This window comes from Oryctolagus cuniculus, chromosome 7 (assembly GCF_051225735.1).
Source record: "Oryctolagus cuniculus isolate XC-2025 breed Fujian yellow rabbit chromosome 7, ASM5122573v1, whole genome shotgun sequence".
Taxonomy (NCBI): Eukaryota; Metazoa; Chordata; class Mammalia; order Lagomorpha; family Leporidae; genus Oryctolagus; species Oryctolagus cuniculus.
The window spans coordinates 48,281,091-48,301,791 of NC_142873.1; the positions used below are offsets into that span (position 1 = coordinate 48,281,091).

At 44.7% G+C, this 20,701-nt stretch overlaps 1 protein-coding gene and 1 pseudogene across 7 annotated transcripts in view; one reads left to right on the forward strand and one right to left on the reverse strand.

Annotated features, from left to right (window-relative positions):
• ANP32E (acidic nuclear phosphoprotein 32 family member E) overlaps nt 1-20,333 on the forward strand; it is a 41,471-nt gene extending 21,138 nt beyond the window's left edge. Inside the window, exons 1-7 of one of the 7 annotated variants that reach the window (XM_089299995.1) lie at nt 1,473-1,855; nt 4,691-4,840; nt 5,331-5,453; nt 6,524-6,689; nt 8,967-9,139; nt 16,043-16,097; nt 17,978-20,333. In XM_089299995.1, coding sequence (XP_089156121.1) covers nt 1,802-1,855; nt 4,691-4,840; nt 5,331-5,453; nt 6,524-6,689; nt 8,967-9,139; nt 16,043-16,097; nt 17,978-18,048 — 792 coding nt within the window. In that variant the 5' untranslated portion in view covers nt 1,473-1,801 and the 3' untranslated portion in view covers nt 18,049-20,333. Of the gene's footprint in view, nt 1-1,472; nt 1,856-2,142; nt 2,254-2,372; nt 2,562-3,867; nt 3,889-3,922; nt 3,945-4,690; nt 4,841-5,330; nt 5,454-6,523; nt 6,690-8,966; nt 9,140-16,042; nt 16,098-17,977 lie in introns of those variants that run through there. The other 6 variants (XM_089299996.1, XM_089300000.1, XM_089299999.1 and 3 more) reach the window with 6 other exon arrangements.
• LOC149125527 (large ribosomal subunit protein eL36 pseudogene) lies at nt 7,101-8,768 on the reverse strand (annotated as a pseudogene).
• Nucleotides 20,334-20,701: the final 368 nt, after the last annotated feature.

The following is a 20,701-nucleotide window of genomic DNA, read 5'->3' on the forward strand; positions in this document are numbered from 1 at the left end:
TCTGCTTTCCCAGGCCATAGCAGAGAGCTGGATCGACTCGAACTGGTGTCCATATGGGATGCAGGCACTGCAGGCCGGGGCTTTACCCGCTATGCCAAAGCGCCAGCCCCTTTAGCTGTTTCTAAATTCTCTGGCTTTTAAACTCTTTCCTGAACTGTTTCTTAGTCCATTTTGGTTCAGTTTTCATATCATCCTGGCTTTCTTTAGCATTGTTTTCATTAAAGCAAACACAACTTAAGGAACTTTCCCTTTCCAAATGCTGACGCCCGCCCCTACCTGTGGTGCCATGTAGAAATTTATCTTCTGTATTGGGAAGCCTAAGCCCATTTGCTGGTCGGTGGCCGGGGAGGGGACTGGTGGAATGGCGAGGAGTCTGTGTGGGAAAGTCTAAGATTTCTAACCTGAAGACCTGGGAAACCTAAAAAAACAAAACCCAAAATCGAGTCCACAGCCTTCTGAGGCATGGCACCAACTTCACCCACTTTCTTCCCCAATCATCTGCTAGGTATTTATCACAAGAATGGTGTAGGGCATGAGGGCTGAATTTAAACAAGAACTAAAAAAAAAAAAAAAGAAAAAAAAGACTCAAGACAAGATTTTAAAAAATCATTCTTATCCCACATATAGACTTTCCAAAAGGCACACTTTAATTTCAGGTGTAGATTTCCATGGAAACCAACCAAAGGGCAAGTATAAGGGAACGGTATTGCTGTGCCATTTCTGTGAGAATTAAAGTCTGATTTTCATTAGGCCAGTGCTGTGTTCCAAGGTCTCAGTTTTTATTAACAGAAACAATTAACTCAGTAACATATAGTTTTATGTAGAGGTTCCTAACTTTCATACCCCACGCAACTGCCTTCAAAACTGTTTTTTTTTTTTTTTTTCATGCAGCGCTGCCACGCTCTCTCCACCTGGCCGCTCTCTCCACCGGCCCCGGCTGTGCCGCACGGAAGGTCCGTCTCCGTGGGGAGCCTGTCCCCAGGCGGTGCCACGAAGCCATGCTCTCAGCGTGCTGTTCGCCTTACTGCGAAGCTGCTTTAAAACGGCCAAGAGCCGGCGTGTGCCATGTGGCGAATTATCAGGCTCGCAACTCTTGGCACACACAAGATGCTTTCTCCCTCCCTTTAACTGTGAAACCCGAAAAGAACACAAAACAAAAAAACAAATCCAACAGGCATCAAAACCGTCCGAGCGCCTAGGGAAAGCGCGCCAACCACACAAAGAAAAAGAGGGGGGCGACTGGGATTCAAAATCGTTTCGCCGGGACGTACACCCTCCTGGACCTATCGGAGTTAACTGCGCGCTTGGTCGTAGCCACTAGAAACAGAGATCCTGGTCCAGGTCCGCCCTGAAGACTGATAGACATTTGCTTACTCCAATGGGAGAGTGTGACGCTAAAGACTCAACCAATACGTTCGGGAGGTGGGTGGAGTGTAGGCCAGGGGGTTGGCGGTGCCGTGTCATGGAGGTTCAGTCTCTGAGCAGCCATTGAAGGGGAAGGAACTGCGGCTCCGTGTGTGTGCGTGTGTGTGTGTATGTGTGTATGTGTGCGAGCGTGTGTGTGCGCGCGCGGGTGTGTGGACAAGGAGGTGGGGGCAGCTGAGTTAGAGTCCCAACTCCTTGGACTCCATTTGCTATTCTTTTCTTTCTCCTTCACACCTATCTGGTGGTAGTAGGCGTTTATATTTGCATTTCTTTTCATTCATTTCCAAATCTTTAAAAAATTTTTAGGGTTGGGGGTAGTGGGAAAGGCAGGAAAGGGGTAGGGAGGAGAGTAGTCGCAGAAGAGCAGGAGGAGGACATGGAGATGAAGAAGAGGATTAACCTGGAGTTAAGGAACAGAGCCCCGGAGGAGGTGAGATGACTCAGCCCCCACCCCTTCCCCACCAGTCCTATATTCCGGGGGTCGGGTTTCTGGGGGTCCTGGTGGGTGTATGAGGAGGGTGGTAAACTAATCGTCTCCTGGGGCTGAGGTTGGGGGAAATGTCTAATTTTAAGTTTTAAATCATTAAAACCTTCCACTTAAAATGGCGAAGGGTTTAAGTTTCTAGGGGGCGTTTTTGTGTGTGCATGGGGGCTTAGCCCCTTTCGGCTCGCATCGAGTCGGGCGTCCTGGCCTCGTGGGGGGCGGGAAGCTGGGTGGCGGGGGCGCCCCGCCGCTTGGCCGCCCGAGTTCCTCCTCCTGGGGGCCGGCGGCGTGGGCGCGACCCCCCGGTCCCACTCATGCCTGCTGCAGCCATCGCCGCCTGAGAAGTTAGTCCAACTTTTCCGCGGCGCTGCCAACTCGGCCTTTTTGGGGGGTGGGCTTCGCGGGCCTGCAGGCCCCGCGGCGTCGGCCGTGGGTGGCGCGGGGCGCGGGCCGGGGTCGCCGGCGTGGCCCGCGCGCGCCGCCCGCCCCGGCGGCGCCCACTCCCCCGGGAAGCGGCGCGCGCCGACCGCCACCCGGCGGAATCTGGGTCAGCGGCGGGCTCTCGGACCGCGGGCGAGTTTGGGGACTCGTCGCGGCGGCCGGAGGTGGGGAGGGGACGTGGGGGCGTAATCCGCTTCTCTCTCCCCGCGGGGTGAGGACCTTCGGCGTGTCGGGTGGTAGTGGCCTGACTCCGAATCTGCTGCCTGGAGACGGCTTCACCAAACTCAGCAAATGGGCCGTCGTAGTTTTGTGCTCGCAAGATGGGTTCGGCGAGACGCAGTGATGCGCCCTCGCCGCTGTCGCCTCGGTTAAAAGAGACGGGATTGGGAGGGGCCACGTGAGGCGGGGTCGCGGTCAACTTTTTGGGGGTCGGGCGCGAGGCGTTTCCGCCTCCTTTTTCGCGGGCGCCTCCTCGGGCCTCACCCTGCGCTCCCGGCCCGGGGCGGAGGCGCGAGGGGGAGCGCGCACTGGGGAGAGGGGGAGGCGACCCCTTTTTCCTTTCGGGGAGTCCCCGCCCCGTTGGGGTTTCCAGTCTGTGGGAGCGGCGGGCCCGCCCGGAGCCTCGCCGTCGGGGTCGCAGGGGGCAGCGCTGTGCCGCTGCGGCGTGCGGCCCTCGCCCGGGAAGGGACGGGCGACCCCCACGTCCGCGCCTCAGTGTGTTTCCCCGCGAGGTGCCGGTGCGCGGCGGCTGCCAGCGGGGGCCGAGCCGGGCAGGGCTTTTCGCGTTCGGCGCGTGCAGTGGGGACTCCAGATTCTTGCTGTTGTTGTTGTTCTTTTTAAAGTCTCCGTTTCCCTGAAATTGGCAGGAGACGGAGAGAAGGAAACAGTCGCTGCTATCGGGGTCATCCCGGAGGGGACGTGACGTTTTCCAGAGCGTATTCTTAGAGGCGTCAGGGAAAAAAAAAATAAATAAAAACATGGAGCTTTAAAAGTTGTCTCCCCGAAGCCCACGTTTGGGAGGCTTTTATACCATGGCGCGGGGTGGGGAAATGGCTGTGGCCCCTCGCGCCCCCTGCCCGTTCCCCCGCCTAGTGGTCCATCCTTGCTCGCTGCCGGTTTGCAGCTCCTCCTTCTCCGCCGTGGGTTGCTAACGGTCCCTTCGTCGTGTTTGTACAGACAGTTGACAGAGTGCTCTCCGCGTTTATTGACTTTTCTCCTGCGGACGCACTTGTAAGGTGGATGGTGTTGTTTCAGAATCCAGACAAACAAATGGAATCCCAGGGTGGGGATGTGATTGGCTCTAGTGGAAGAACTGGTTTTCTGACACCAAAGCTGGTAGCTCTCTCAGCACCCGGCTAAACCCCGGGGTCAGAAAGCTTTAGAGCGTCCTAGCGCGGGTCTGCCACAGACTCATTGTGTGGCCTTGGGAAGTCCTTCCTGCGTCTCTGGGCCTGGGTGTTCTCATCTTTAAAGGGAGGATCGGATGCCTTCTGCGCGCCCTGAAGTCATTCTCTCAAAGTCGTCTTCAGCTGGAGAAGGTGCCTTCCTTGTTGCTGATAGTCAGCCCTCCTGTGCCTGGAGGAGAGAGCACCAGGTCCCCTGCCTTCCTCCCTAAGATTCATTCCATTCAGGTTCACAGCACGAGGCTGTGTTACTACAACTCTGCCCAAACAGGGCACCCTGCCTGCCGCCTCCCTCCAAGAATGGGAAACGTGCCGGAGTGGCAGGGAGAAATAGCGTTTTCTCAAGGATGGATTGTCCTGGGTGATCTTGTTTGGCCTCAGTGTTGGAACAAACAACCCCCCTCCCTCCCAAGCTGAACTGCCCCAGAAGGAGCTTTCTGGTGTTCAGGAAGGGTAGCAGGGCGTTTTTTGTTTTTTTTTTTTTTTTGAGTGATGATGGCGTTTGTCAACTAAAATACGGGGCTTTAAACGAGAGAATGTAATAGAAGTTTCCTGTCTTCTGCCTGCCGTTAGGGCAGCTCTCTTGAACCTTTCCTGGAAGTAGCCCCTGTGTCCCTTCGCTGCATACAATTACGCCCTGATGTGGACAGTCCCCCTCATGGGGGCCAGAAACCGGTTTCACATGGGACCTTTTTGAAAGTTCTGTGTTTTATGCCTCAGTAACTTAAAGCAGGCCTTGAACTTCTTAGTCCACATTTAAGTGTCAGAGATTGCTCAGAGTGACGACTGTAGGTTGTGCTGCAGTGTCTGGGAGAATGGAAAGGACCCGTGGGAGTGGATTGATGTCTTTAATATTCACACTTCCTGAGTGTCAAGACCACGTCTGTTGCTAAACAGATCGAAAACTAAAGGTTCATTACTGTGCTCCTTCTTACAGGTGACAGAGTTAGTCCTTGATAACTGCCTTTGTGTCAATGGGGAGATTGAAGGTCTGAATGATACTTTTAAAGAACTGGAGTTTCTGAGTATGGCTAATGTGGAACTCAGTTCTTTGGCCCAGCTTCCCAGCTTAAATAAACTTCGAAAGGTAAGTTGGGATTAGTGTGAAAGCATCATAATTTAAATACCCAGGGCTGTTATGTTCTAGTTTTTGCCCAAATGAAAGGACCATTCTGCCTGTTAATTAGTTACTAAGGTTCTATAGATAAGAAAAAAAGAGGTATGTAGGATTTTGGAACAGGGTATGATATTGCATTTGGAAATTCAAATTTAGTAGTGAAATTGCTTTATGACATGAGTTTGGATTTAACATCACCAAATATTTCCCTGTGAGTCATAACACCAAAATGTAACACAACTGAAAGCAGAGCAGTTAGGATCCCATTCTGTAGGTGTTCTCATTTATTATTCGGCAGCTGGAGATGAGAATTTGGAAATTAATGATATGTAGTGACAATCTCTTGAAGCCAGAGAGAATGACAGATGTTTTTTTCCTTCAGATTGATGTACTTTTAAAATCTTTGATCTGTCCTAAGCTTTCATCCATCATACTTTTTCTCCCCATGTTGAATATATAGCTGGAACTTAGTGACAATATAATTTCTGGAGGCTTGGAAGTCCTGGCAGAGAAATGCCCAAATCTTACCTACCTCAATCTGAGTGGAAACAAAATCAAAGATCTCAGTACGGTTGAAGCTCTGGTAAGTGGAAGGATTTTGTCTGTGGATATGCTCTTTTTTGTTTACAATTTCTCTCTTCACTTCTATTATACGCAATGCTATTAGAGTTCTGGCTGCTCCAGTTCCAATCCAGCTCCCTGCTAGTGGCCTGGGAAGACAGTGGAAAATGGCCCGAGCGCTTGGGCCCCTGCACCTGCGTGGGAGACTGAAATGGAGTTCCTAGCTCCTGGCACTTGCCTGGCCCAGACCATGCTGTTGTGGCTGTTTGGAGAGTGAACCAGTGGATGGAAGACTGATCTCTCTCTTTTCTTCTCTCTCTGCCTTTCAAATAAATAAATCTTTAAAATTTGTTTATTTGAGAGACAGAGAGGTCCCATCTGCTGGTTTACTCCCCAAATGCCCACAGTGGCTGGGGCTGGGCAGGACTGAAGCCAACAGCCAGGAACTCGATCCAGGTCTCCTGTGTGCGTGGCAGGAACTCAAGTGCTGGAGCCATCACTGCTGCCTCCCAGGGTCGGCATTAGCAGGAAGCTGGAGTGAGGAGCTGGAGCTGGGAATTAAAATCAAACCCAGGACTCTGCTGTGGGACGTGGGTGTCTTAAGTCGAGTTTTAGCTGCCAGGCTAAATGCACACTCCTACCTGAATTTTTAAATCAGTGAGAAATTTGTTTCACCATGAACTCAAAGAGTTAAGTGTCTAATTTTAAAATTTCAAGTAATTTTTAACTTCTTTTTCTTCTTGATTGCTTTTTTGATTATTCTATTGTTTGGCCGTTTGTTTCCTGGCACGAGGGAAGGAAAATAAGATGAAGTGAAACTCTGAAGATTGCTGTTGTGACTTAAATGGGTTGTCTGCTATAAGTAAGACACCAAGGTGCTGGAGAGACAACAGTGAACATCTCGGGATGTTTCCATGCCAGGGACTGATTCAGAGAGTTGGCTGTGCTGTATATCATAACGCTTCATTATAAAATTCTAAAAATCCAAAAACCATTTTCTCCATTTCAAATATATGCTTCTGAACTGTGAATTTAGAAGGACTAGCATGGCATTTTAAATCTTGAATGTAAGTTTTGATTTTACTTTTCCAGCAAAATCTTAAAAATTTGAAAAGTCTTGACTTGTTTAACTGTGAGATCACAAACCTGGAAGATTACAGAGGAAGCATTTTTGAACTGCTGCAGCAAATCACATACTTGGATGGGTTTGATCAGGAGGATAACGAAGCCCCAGACTCTGAAGAAGAGGATGACGAGGGTAATCTTCCTTCATACTCGCGAGCCTGTCATAATTACCACCTCCACGCAGCCCTGTGGTTTAGACGGGGCCTGCCTGGAGACTAAGGTGTGAAAGGTAAACCCAAGATACTAGTGAGACCAAAGTCTTAAACCCCACAACTCCAGCCTTTATTTCTTTTTCTTTTCGGATTTCCAATAGTCTCAGGGAATTTAATGATTATTATAATTTGAAGCTCCATGAGATTTTATATGTATATACAGTTGTGTCACTGCCACTTGGTAAAAATGGCAGCTTTCTAAATAGTACTTCTTAGAAAAAGAAGCGTTTCATTAGAGCCAAAAAGTAGAAACAGTTCAGGTGGCCGTCAACTAACAAATGGATTAAAAAATTTGATAAATCAATACAATGCCGTGAAGGCGGAGGGAACCCTGGTGGATGCAACAGGGGCAGAATCTTGAAAACATTCTGTTGAGTGAGAAGCCAGACACAAAGGCAGCATGTTACTGGATGTAATTTTTTTTTCGGGGGGCGGGGGCGGCTAGAGAAGGCCTGGAGAGGTTTATTACACAGGGAGGGGCTCGGTGCTTCTTCCAGCAGCTTTCCTCATGGTGGCCAGGACACTGCAGCTGCTCGTGCTTCCTCTTGCCTGAGGTGTGTGTCCCCATCCTTTTCTTGATGACCTTGAGGGCCCATTTGCCCTTGGAAACCTTGAGCAGCTCCACGGCGCAATGCACACCTCCACACGAACTTGGGTTGCTTGGTGAGGCGTCGGCGTCGGCTGTGCCTCGGCTTGCTCACGTTCTTGGTCACCTTGTGGCCTTTGTTGAGGCCCACGGCCAAGGGGTAGCTCTGAGCCAGGACTGCGGCTTTCCAATGGCCACCGGGGCTGAAGTGCTTGGTTTGATTGATATGGAAAGTCTGGAATTGGCAAGCTCCTGGCAACAGAAGGTGAATTAGTGGGCGCTAAGGCCTGAGGGGAGAGGAGAATGGGCAGTGACACTAATAGGTATGGGAATTCTTTCTGGGTACTGAGACGTATTCTAGGATTAGGTAGTGAAGATACATTTTAGATAAAGGGACAACTGCCAGGTTTGATGACTCAGTGGCTGTTGGCAGTGTTGAAGCACTGGTCGTTACTCTTGGGTGAAAGGTTTTCAGTATGAAAAGAAAATTGGTGGATAAACAGTGGTTTTTTTTTTGAAATTTTTTTTATTTTTTGACAGGCAGAATGGACAGTGAGAGAGAGACAGAGAGAAAGGTCTTCCTTTTTGCCGTTGGTTCACCCTCCAATGGCTGCTGTGGCTGGCGCACCATGCTGATCTGAAGCCAGGAGCCAGGTGCTTCTCCTGGTCTTCCATGTGGGTGCAGGGCCCAAGGACTTGGGCCATCCTCCACTGCCCTCCCGGGCCACAGCAGAGAGCTGGCCTGGAAGAGGGGCAATTGGGACAGAATCTGGCACCCCGACTGGGACTAGAACCCAGTGTGCCGGCGCCGCAAGGCGGAGGATTAGCCTATTGAGCCATGGCACCGGCCCAAGAATGGGATTTTTAAAATGTGTTTATTTTCATTTTATTTGAAAGGCAGGGAGAGAGATCTTTGATCTGCTGGTTCACTCCCCAGTGGCCTACAACTGCCAAGACTGTAGCAGGCTAAAGCCAGGAGTCCTGGGCCACAGCAGAGGGCTGGCCTGGAAGAGGGGCAACCGGGACAGAGTCCAGCACCCTGACTGGGACTAGAACCCGGTGTGCCGGCGCCACGGATTAGCCTATTGAGCCATGGCGCTAGCCAGAAAATTGGTGGATAAACAGTGTTCTAACATGATAGATGGTGATGCAGTTTTGAAGTGTCCACAAAGTAAAACAAACTTTATGTAATGTTTTGATGAAAATCTATATATTGGGTATATATCAGTGTTTAGAAAACCGTACTTCTCAAATAGTAAATATCGGTGTTGTAAAACAGACATTAAAAAGACAAAATTTGTCAATCTGATTGGCAAGTGTCATCCCCCCCTCACCCCCCGGCCACAATTGTTCTTAAAAACTTCACTACCACCAGCCCCTTTAGGGTCTTTGCGTCTCTTAGAGCCCCTTCCATGTCACTCTGGCTGGAGGTCCCTGACTTAAACCTTGCTTTTAAATCTTTTAAAAATAAATAAATAAGAAAGAGAAAATTAGCCTGAGAGAGCGTTCCACCATAGGCTTAATATTTGAAGTAGTTGGGTAAGTAAGATCAGCATTATAACAAAGGAACATTCACCTGGCCATTTGTTTATCTTTAAAAATGGTTTCAAAGATGGTGATGAAGATGATGATGAAGAAGAAGATGAAGCCGGTCCACCTGAAGGATTTGAGGAAGAGGAGGAAGAAGAAGAGGAGGATGAGGATGAGGATGAGGATGAAGCAGGCTCAGAAGTGGGAGAGGGAGAAGAAGTGGGCCTCTCATACTTAATGAAAGATGAAATTCAGGTGAATACATACTTCTTATGTCCATTGAAAGTTAATTAGGCGTAGAGCTAAGTGCCATAGAGTGAGTTGTGCAGAAATCTGAGAGTTGTTCCTGCCTGTCTTTGTCCCCTTTGTCCTCCACACCTTTCTACAGCCAGATAATCACCAACACCTACTGGTTTTACCTCCCAATGTCTTCCAAATCCATTCTGTCCTCAGTAGCATGGTATGATGTAAACATTGTATAATGTCCCTGTGCCTCAGTTTCTGCATTTGTGAAACTGAAATTATACCAGCTTCATATGATTGTTGTAAGGATTTAACAAGATAAAAATACCTAGTCCCTGGCACATTGTAGAAAACCGAAGTTTCTTCCCCGTAATTATCTCTTCTCACGCTGTTGGTCTTTGAGTGCGGTGTCACTGCTCCTGACTGACCCCAGTGGTGCCTGGGTAGCCCTGTACAGATGTGGTTTTAACACTGGCTTCTTGCAGCCATTTCTTTTTCCCTGTGGCCCCCACGACATACCGGGCTCTTTCTCATTGGCTCCTGCTTCCTTCACTGGTCTTACCACCTCAATACCAAATTAAGTCATCACATCAAGCTATGCTTGCCTTCACGTTTGTGTATACATTGTGCACTTTGATCTGAATGATTCTACCCATGCTCTCTGTGGACATTATTTTCATATTTGCTGAGGCTGTGCAATAATTTTATGTACAGCTTCATGGAATTTTACCTATGTGGTATACTATGTCATACCCACTCAAAACATGCCTTATGAATGCTGATCTTTACAAATTTAAATCTGGAGTCTTCATCATCGAAGCTTCCTATAATATTTCTAAAGCGTTGTTCCTTCCTTTGTTATCTGTAAACCTTAATTAGGCTCCTGTTGCCTACAGACACTTTGTAAGAGGCTTGTCAGACATTTTTTTGTCCACTTTCTACTTGTGTTGAGCCTGGGGGGAGGGGCACTTTATCTGCATTTCAGCATCAGTATTGGCATGTGGGACAAAGGTCATTAGAGGGTTTAGAGAAGTTATTTTCTCCTTATGTTAAGTTGAAGTTCATTTTCCTAATTCATAACTAAGTTTTTTTAATATTTAAAAGCATCTCTTATTTAGACTAGAAATTTGTTAGTATTATTTATTCTCCTAATGACTTTTAAATTGGTTAGATTTAAATTGGTTAGAAATCACTAATCAATGATTTTTTTCTGATTCCATTCGTTTTAAAGATGTATTTATGATTTTTTATAAAGATTTATTTATTTATTTGAAAGTCAGAGTTACACAGAGAGAAAAGGAGAGACAGAGAGAGAGAGAGAGGTCTTCTATCCGCTGGTTCACTCCCCAGTTGGCCGCAATGGCCAGAGCTGCACCGATCCGAAGCCAGGAGCCAGGAGCTTCCTCCAGGTCTTCACATGTGAGTGGAGGGGCCCAAGGACTGGGCCATCTTCTGCTCTCCCAGGCCATAGGAGAGAGCTGGATCGGAAGTGGAGCAGCTGGGTCTCGAACCGGTGCCCATATGGGATGTTGGCACTTCAGGCGGCGCCTCTGCCAGCTACGCCACAGCGCTAGCCCCAATGATTTCTTAAAAAAAATTATTTATTTATTTATTTGAGAGGTAGAGTTATATTATAGACAGAGAGAGGGAGAGACAGAGAGAAAGATTTTCCCTCCTCTGGTTCTCTCACCAAATGGCCGCAAAGGCTGGAGGTGGGCCAATCTGAAGCCAGGAGCCAGGAGCTTTTTTTGGGTCTCCCATGAGGGTGCAGGGGCCCGAGTACTTGGGCCATCTTCTACTGTTTTCCCAGGCCATAGCAGAGAGCTGGATCAGAAGAGGAACAGCCAGGACATGAACTGGTACCCACATGGGATGCTGGCACACAGGCATAGGCTTAGCCCATAGCACCAATTATGCCACAGCACCAACCCCTTTATGATTTATTTTGAAAGTCAGAGTTACAGAAAGAGAGAGGGAGAGACACTGAGAGATATCTTCCATCTGCTGGTGCACTCCCCAGAAGGCCACAATGACTAGTGCTGTGCCAGTTCGAAGACAGCAGCCAGGAGCTTCTTCCAGGTCTCCCACATGGGTGGCATTGACCCAGACACTTTGGCCATCTTCCACTTTTTTCCTCAGGCCATTAGCAGGGAGCTAGTTCAGAATTGGAACAGCTGGGACTTGAACCAGCACCCAAATTGGATGCTGGCATTGTAGGCTGTGGCTTTACCTGCTACACCACCACTCCAGCCCCTCTAATATCATTTTAAATATAAAACTAGTGTGGAAAGATTAGAACTTACACTTGTTTGGAGGCCTTAGTAAGTTAAGAACTAGATGTTAATGAAGAACAGAACTTTAAATATTTTAAGTGTTCATAGAGAAAGCCTGTTCACTTTATACTAGCATAGAACTTGTTTTCCCCTAAGTTTTCATTTATTTGGTAAAATAACTGGCTGTGTTCTTTTGCGTTTGGCTGTTTTGTTTGTTTGTTTTTGTTTTTGTTTTTTGCTTTGCTAGTATATCATTCTTAAGTCTAAGTAGTATTAAGTAATTTTAAAAGGTTTACTCATTTTTATTTATTTGAAAGGTAGACTAGAGTGATACAGAGAGAAACAGAGAGAGAGGTCTTCTAAGCAGTGGTTCATTCCTCATACTGCTGCAACAGCTGGACAGAGCTGGAGCCAGGAACTCTGAGTCTCCCAGATGGGTGGCATGGACCTAACTTGGTGAGCCATCACTTGCTGCCTCCCAGCCCATTGGCAGGGAGCTGGATTGGAACCAGAGGTGGGACCGGATCCCAGGCACTTAGATGTAGAATAAGGGTGTCCTAAGAGGGCTTAACTTACTGTGGCACTGTGCTGGCTGGCCCCTGTATTAAGTAATTTTAGAATGACCTTCAACTACTTGGAAAATGCTAATATCATTAAATATTGGGAGATATTAACAAAAAATGATATGGTCAATTATGAAGTAAAAATCTCTAAGATAATATACACAACACTAAGTCACTGTAGGAGTAACAGAGAGCAAAAATTTTCATTCATGATAATTTGGATGCTTAAAATGAAGTCTTGTTTTTATACCCTGAATGCCAGAAGCGTCCTAGACTATTGAGATTAAGTAAGAAATAGAAGAAAATAGGAAACGTATATTAGCTGTTTTTTATTTGAGTCTTTACTTTCTTCATATTTCAGCTGTTCTTCAGAGGCAAGGAATTTGTATTTATAAAGGACTTTATGTGTGGTATATCTAATTAAAAATGGAGGTGGGGGCGGTGGGAGTATTGGGAATTATTGTGCCCTTGTCCTACTCACAGCACAAACAAGGAAACATTTTATTTCCCACTAATAAGGAGGAGACCATGGTCTACACTGGGCAAATCTCTGGTTTTTATTGAGAGCAATTGTTTGACAGATTATTGTCTTTTTCACAAAAGTCATCTTAAAAACATGATTGCGTAACTGTTATCACATTTATTTAAAACAAAATCCAGAGACATAATTAACTTTTTAGATTTGGAGTTCTCTAAATTATCAAGGAATAGATTAAAAAAAGATAAAAACTTTTTAAAATTGTAAATATTTAAATACCCTCTTTTGTTATTCTTTGCAAATTTGAGGTGTTTGCAGTGTCTTTTCCTCCTTCCCTGTCCCCTCCCCTTTCCTGCTGCTCTGTCCCCCACCCCTCCCCTTTCCTGCTCCTCTGTCCTCCACCCTCCTCTCTTTCTTCCTTTTCTTTTCTTTTCTTTTTTTTCATTTTAAGGCTGCAGGTTCTTTGATTTTTTGCTGTGCTCCTTTTAAACCTCTTTGCTGCTCTCTCTGTTCCTCCTGCTCCTTGTGGCTTACTGGTGTCCCTGTATGGCAAAGCTTCATAGTGTTTCAGCTGACTGTAAGAATGGTTTCTGACGTTAAGAATCATGCAGTTTAGATTCTCACAGGCGTCTGGCTCAGTGCTGGAAGATTTTGTTCTGTTTGTTGTTTCTGGACACAAATGGGACGTAGAAACTGTGCAAGGGGATTGTCCAGGTTTTCCCTAGCTCCTCAGTGGTTCTTGATATTTATCAGTTGGTTAGGGTATTTTTGAAGACAAGTAAACGTTTGTGGCATTGAGGGGAAACTGTAGGTTGCTTTAATTTTATTCAGATGGTTACTAGCGATTCATCTATTTGCGACTGAGCTGTCTGGGACATGGCCAAGAACAAGGTAGTACATGTAAAAGGGCTGGGGCTGACAAAATGTAAGTAACAAGAGACATTGGTAGGGGAGTGTTCAAGCTAAACCCGTTTTCTCTTTTATGTTCCATTCTCTTGATAAGCTTGTTCATCTATTTTCTGATTCTGTTTTAGATTGAAATTGAAATAAAACTAACTATAAAAGAGAAGGCATACAAAATAGTTATTCAAAGTGAAGTCCAAGGTTTTTTTTTTTTTTTAAGATTTATTTATTTATTTGAAAGGCAGAGTTTACAGAGCGAGAAAGAGACAGAGAGAGATCTTCCACTGGTGGTTCCCTTCCTAATGGCCATGACAGCCAGAGCTGGGACAGGCTGAAGCTAGGTTCCAGGAGCTTCTTCCAGGTTTTCCACATGGGTGCAGGGGCCCAAGGACTTGGATCATCTACTGCTTTCCCAGGAACATTAGCAGGGAGCTGGATCCAAAGTGCAGCAGCTGAGATTTGAACTGTCTCCCATATGTGATGCCAGTGCTGCAGGCAGTGGTTTTATCTGCTATACCACAACACCGGCCCCTCCAGGGTCATTTTAAAAGGGAGAAAAGCATCCTACATATATTAAGAGGTTCTGAGGGTATCAGCATAATGTTCTTGTTGAACGTGATAACAGTAGGAAAAGAGGTGAACATGATTATTCAAGAGAAAGTTATGTTAGTAACATGCAGTACACTTTAGATTTATATTCAAATTGGCTAGAGTGAAAAATTGTTAGAGGGGCCGGCACTGGCGTAGTAGGCTACCTGTGGCGCCAGCATCCGATATGGACGCTGGTTTGAGTCACAGCTGCTCCACTTCTGATCTTGCTCTCTGTTATGACTTGGGAAAGCAGTAGAAGATGGCCCAAGTGCTTGGACCCCTGCACCCGCCTGGGAAACCTGGAAGAAACTCCTGGCTCCTGGCTTCAGATCAGCGCAGCTCCAGCTGTTACAGCAATCTGGGGAGTGAACTAGCAGATGGAAGACCTTTCTCTCTCTCTCTCTCTCTCTCTCTCTGCCTCTCTGTAGCTCTGCCTTTCAAATAAGTAAGTAAGTAAGTAAATAAATAAATATTTAACAAAAAATGGTTAAGATGCTTCAAGTCAATCCTAGCTATCTAGAACACCTCATTCCATAAGAGTTGTAGGTCAGGTTTTACTATGATTTTTATTGACATGTATTATTTTGTTGTATAGATTTCTAGATATAAAAGGAACTTACAGATCTTTTTAGATGAATACAGTTGAGTATCCCAAATGCTTGGACCAGAAGTGTTTCAAATTTTGGATTTCAGAATATTTGCATATACGTAAGGAGATCTTGGGAATGGGATCCAAATCTAAGCAAGAAATTCTCTTGTGGTTCATGTCCACTTTGTACATATATCCTGAAGGTAATTGAATGCAGTATTTTTTTAAAAAAGATTTATTTATTTATTTGAAAGAGTTACACAGAGAGAGGAGAGGCAGAGAGAGAGAGAGAGGTCTTCCATCTGATGGTTCACTCCCCAGTTGGCCGCAATGGCTGGAACTGCGCCAATCTGATGCCAGGAGCCAGGAGCTTCTTCCAGGTCTCCCATGTGGGTGCAGGGGCCCAAGGACTTGGAACATCTTCTACTGCTTTCCCAGGCCATAGCAGAGAACTGGATGGGAAGTGGAGCAGCTGGACTAGAACTGGCATATGGGATGTTGGCGCTTCAGGCCCAGGGCGTTAACCTGCTGTGCCACAGTGCCAGCCCCGAGTGCAGTATTTTCAGTGTGTCTGCATTTTGAATGCACCCTGTGTGTGAGGTTAGGTGTGGAATTCTCCACTTGTCACATCATGTTGGCATTCAGAAAGTTTCAGATTTTGGATTTTTGGATTAAGGATGCTCGACCTGTGCTTTACTGTTCAGAAAATTGAGGTCCAGAAAGCTAACAATATTGGGGCTAGAATTCAGATCATTACTACCTAAAATAGAAGAACCCTGTTTTTAAATTACTCAAAAGTTGTTCTCTCCATTATGGTAGCTAGTAGATATATACAGCTATTGAAATTAATTGAAATTAGGGCTGGCGCTGCAGCTCACTAGGCTAATCCTCCATTGCGGTGCTGGCACCCAGGTTTTAGTCACAGTTGGGGCGCTGGACTCTGTCCCAGTTGCCCCTCTTCCAGTCCAGCTCTCTGCTGTGGCCCGGGAGTGCAGTGGAGGATGGTCCAAATGCTTGGGCCCTGCACCCCATGGGAGACCAGGAGGAAGCACCTAGCTCCTGGCTTCGGATCGGTGCAGCGCTGGCCGTAGCGGCCATTTGGGGAGTGAACAAATGGAAAGAAGACCTTTCTCTCTGACTCTCTCTCTCTCTCACGGTCTCATTCTGCCTGTCCAAAAATAAATAAATAAATAAATAAATCAATCAAATTAATTGAAATTAAATAAAACTAAAAATTCAGTTCCTCATTTGCACTGGTTCCATTTCAGATGCTCAGTAGGCATGTGACTGGTGGTTACTGTATGCATACCACAAAGAACACGTCCATTGTTGCAGAAGGTTCTTTTGAATAGTGCTTGTCTAAAACATAACTTATTTTCATAAAGAGACTAGAGATTGGCAGAAGTTGTCAGAACACAGAATAACCATAGTTTCTTTGCTGCTGTTGGAATGTGTTAAAACAAATGATAAAAATTCTTTATCATGGTTTATTCTCATACTGGATATTTGAATTTCAAGGATGAAGAAGATGATGATGACTATGTCGAAGAAGGGGAAGAAGAGGAAGACGAAGGTGAGTTACATTAGCCATAAACAAATTTTGAAATTAAAGATGTACCCACCTATTGTTTGCAGACTTTAAAAAGTAAATCTATAATGTAAATTATTTGTGATCTCCTTGATTTTGCTGTGTTTATTAAAGAGTGCCTTGAAAGTATGAAATTTTTTTTAAAGATTTTATTTATTTATTTGACAGGTAGAGTTACAGACAGTGAGAGAGAGACAGAGAGAAAGGTCTTCCTTCCTTTGGTTCACTCCCCAAATGGCTGCAACGGATGGAGCTATGCTGATATGAAGCCAGGAGCCAGGTGCTTCTTCCTGGTCTCCCATGCCAGTGCTGGCGCCCAAGCACTTGGGCCATCCTCCACTGCCTTCCCGGGCCACAGCAGAGAGCTGGACTGGAGGAGAAGCAACTGGGACTAGAACTCGGTGCCCATATGGGATGCCTGCGCCACAGGCGGAGGATTAACCTGCTGCGCCATGGCACCAGCGCCATAAAATTATTCTTAAAGAATAATTATCTCTGAGGCCAGTGCTGTGGTGCAGCAGGATAAAGCACCAGCCTGCAGCCTGGAGTCATATGTGGGCGCTGATTTGAGTCCCGGTTGCTCCTCTTCCGATCCAGCTCTCTGCTATGGCCTGGGAAAGCAGTAGAAGATGGCCCAAATGCTTGAGCCCCTGCACCCACGTGGGAGACCCTGAAGAAGCTCCTGGCTCCTGGCTTCGGATCAGTGCAGCTTTGGCCGTTGTGGTCATTTGGGAAGTGAACTGCAGAATAAGACCTCTCTCTCTCTGGTTCTACCTTTCTCTGTAATTCTGTCTTTCAAATAACATTTATTTTGAAAATGAGACTGACAATTTATTATTTCTTTACTATTTATTATACTATTTATTATTTATTTATTTATTTTAAGAGATTTATTTATTTATTTGAAAGAGTTACATAGAGAGAAGGAGAGGCAGAAAGAAAGTGTTCATTCCCCAGATGGCCACTATGGCCGGAGCTGTGCTAACACAAAGGCAGGAGCCAGAATATTCTTTTAGGTCTCCCATGTGGGTACAGGAGCCCAAGGATTTGGGCCATCTTCTGTTTTCCCAGGCTATGGCAGAGAGCTGATTGGAAGTAGAGCAGCAGGGACTGGAACCGGCGCCCGTATGGGATGCCGGCACTGCAGGCTGTGGCTTTACCCCCAACAGCACAGTGCTGGGCCCCATAGATAATAGATAATGCCCTTTTTATATTCACTCTAGGTACTCTTTTTTTTTTTTTTTTTTTATTTATTTATTTGAGTGGTAGAATTACAGTGATAGGGAAAGACAGAGGGAAAGGTATTCCATCCGTTGGTTCATTCCCCAAATGGCCACAACAGCTGAAGCTGAGCTGATCTGAAGCCAGGAGCCAGGAGCTTCTTCTGGATTTCCCATGCGGGTGCAGGGGCCCAAGGAGTTGGGCCATCTTCTAGTGCTTTCCCAGGCCATAGCAGAGAGCTGGATTGGAAGAGGAGCAGTCAGGCTTAGAACCTGGCGCCCATATGGGATGCCGGTGCCGTAGGTGGAGGTTTAACCTACTGAGCCACAGCGCCAGCGCCATCTCTAGTACTCTACTTGGTCTTTCAAAATAAGTTTTAAAAATTTGCTGACTATTCCGTTGATGTCAGGCCCTTAGTTTCTTGATCTGTACTTCATGATTTGGCCACAAGGGTGCATAACAAGCTGTCATTATTTATGGATTTAACTCTAAAGTGTTCAATACACCAAAATGGAAAGAAACTCAGAGAGGAAAATCTACCTATAATTTTCTTCTGCCATTAACTTTTCACTAAGATTCAAAACTTTTAACAAATATATTTGTTCAAATTAGGTGTTTTACACTTTTTCTTTCACTCCTTTCAGAAGAAGAGTGTCTTCGAGGGGAGAAGAGGAAACGAGATGCTGAAGACGATGGAGAGGAAGAAGATGACTAGATCATTCTGAGACGGAGGCCCTAATGTTCCTGGGTGTGCAATGGAGTGATCAGTTCTTCCTCTGTTTCTCTGTGTACAATAGCTGTCCCTTCAGAAGAGATTGTGTAACTTTTTATAGGAGAAGTTTGGTTTTACTATTTTTGCCTTATCATTCCAAATAAGAGTTACTAGTATGTTAATGATCATATTGTATGTAGAGAATAATTTTCATTGGCCCCCATTGTGAAATTCCCTAGCAGTTTATTTAGAATCTTAATTTCTCTAATTCAGGCTCACTGTATTAGTCATTTTTAGCTCATAATTAAAACATGATCGCTTTTACACAGGTGTAGTTTGGTGCATTTCATTCATAAGGTTTTAAAGTTATTTATAAATTAACTAAGATTACAGTCAGTTGTAATATGAAATAACAATCGTTGCTTGAATAAGCTGGTTATTTTTTTAGAGGTGATCCAGAGATCTTCAGTTGAAGGAAATGGCTTGTTTTTGGGCTAAGGACATTTGCGTGCTTTCTCTGTCACAAGAGTAACTTGGAAAGGAGGAGCAGAATAGTAAAGGTTCTACTCAGCAGTCTAGTTCATGGGTTGTGTGGAGGTTCTGTTCAATAATGTAGTCCGTGGGTTTGTTGGGACTGATAAGATTTTATCTTTGAAGGAAGAGTCGCTCATACTAAACCTATAGTCCTGCAGGCGAGCCCTCTCCTCAGGCTGCAGATCACAACATGCCAGCGCTTGGCTAGTGTTTTGCTTCTAGCTGTGAGCATTCTTTTCCTCTCAACAGTTCCTTTATGATCACCTTCTTTCAATGTGTTGCTCCCTCCTTTATCCCAAAATAAAGTAGGAAACTTGTGGAGATACCCAGGAAAACTTCTAGTTTTAAACCTTACCTCCCTTTTCAGACCTGAGTTTTAAACAAGGAAAGGAAAAGAAATGGACTGTCTTCTGAGGCACAGATATTATTATTGCTATGATTTTATGCAACAAGCTGTGCTTACTGTAGGTCTTTCTTGGTTGACAACACCTCAGACTGCGTTTCCTGACTGATCACATGTGAGACTGTATTAGGGGATGAAGAGAGAAAAGCAGCAGAGGCGGCTTTGGGGAGCACATTAGTGTTCTAAGAAGTCAGAAAGTTGCCTGTTGATCATTATGATGTGTTCAAGTGAAACTTTTAACTTGGCTTCTCAAATGATTTGCATACCATTCTACAAAGTATTGATAATACTGAGTAGAACCTTTAATTATTTTTCCTATAGTTTTAAAGCATTGTGGATGTGGATATGGCATTTAATTGAAATACACTAGGCAGCTGGAAAATCTTTTAAACTAAATTGATACTAAAGTTGACTTGCTTTCAAGTGGATGTCCATTAAAAATACAAAAAATCTGGGATAAGTGTGAGTGTTTGTTTCCTTACATGGCTACTAAATAAAGTTCACTGAGTAGACGAGTGCATTTCCCTTCTTGTCACTGAGGCTCCGTGTTCAAGGCAATTGCTTTTTTTAAATTTCAATTATCTAAAGTTTTGTTTGTTAAAAAGTGTCATCATACTAATTGAAATTTCGCTTCAATACTGGGACACATTTAAATTACTGAGTATAGTTTTTCTGCTGCTTTATTAGTTTAAAATGTATGCTTTATGTTTTAAAGTAAAAGTGAAGTTATTTGTGGAGAAACTAAAAAAGTTGCACAACTGACTGAAATAAAACACTTGGGGTAAGTTTAGTGGAGGGATTGGGCTCTTCCAAAAGACTTTCACATTTTCCTCCTAATTTCCCGAGTTGAAATGCCCTGTTTTAGTCCCTAAGAATTCTCATTGCGTACTATGCCAGATTATAAAATACTTATTTTTAAAATGAAATCTATATATTGACTTTCTTATAAATCATCATATTGTGCAATCAAAATTAAGAGTTCTTTGAAAACAACACCTAGAGTCTCCGGATAACTTTTAAGACTTCTGTAGTTTTGTGGGTGGTATTTTCATGCAAACAGGTAAGGGTGGGTTTTATATTTTGTAGACGTTTTTGGTCCTACTTTAATGCTCTTTGTATGGCAGTATGTAGGTAGTGTGTTAAGTTCCTCAAGAATCTCTCCTTAAAAACTTTGAAGTTAATACTTTTGTGCAACTGTGTTTTGAATAAAGCCATGACAGTGTTAAAAATACAGTAAATACAGTACTCCCGGTCATTCTTCTATTGTTTCTATCCCGTTTTTTCTGTGACTGCTGTAACTTAAAAATTTTTGAAATGGAATTGCTTCAAATAAACTGAAGATTTGTTATAATGATTAGTTTCAGTGTATGACATTCACCTAACAGTGCGATCCTCAGCTTTGCAGGTCTTTATAAAAACAGCAACTTGCAGGTTAACTCATTGAAACACTTGCATGTGATGTGAAGCATTGCAACTTAATAGTTTAATTCATCATCTTCCTTATTTGCTTGTTTTTCCCCAAAAAACTAAAAAAACTGATTCCCTTAATTTTCCTTTTGGAGTTGGGAATTGAACCAGTACTTTTTGTATTTTGATTTGAAGTAATTGTTACAGTTGAAGTAATTATTCTCTGTAGTTAACTAAAGTGCCTATAAAACCATTATATTGCAATGTTTATTTTCTAAGATGAGTCCAAAGTTTCCATTTATACTGTATACT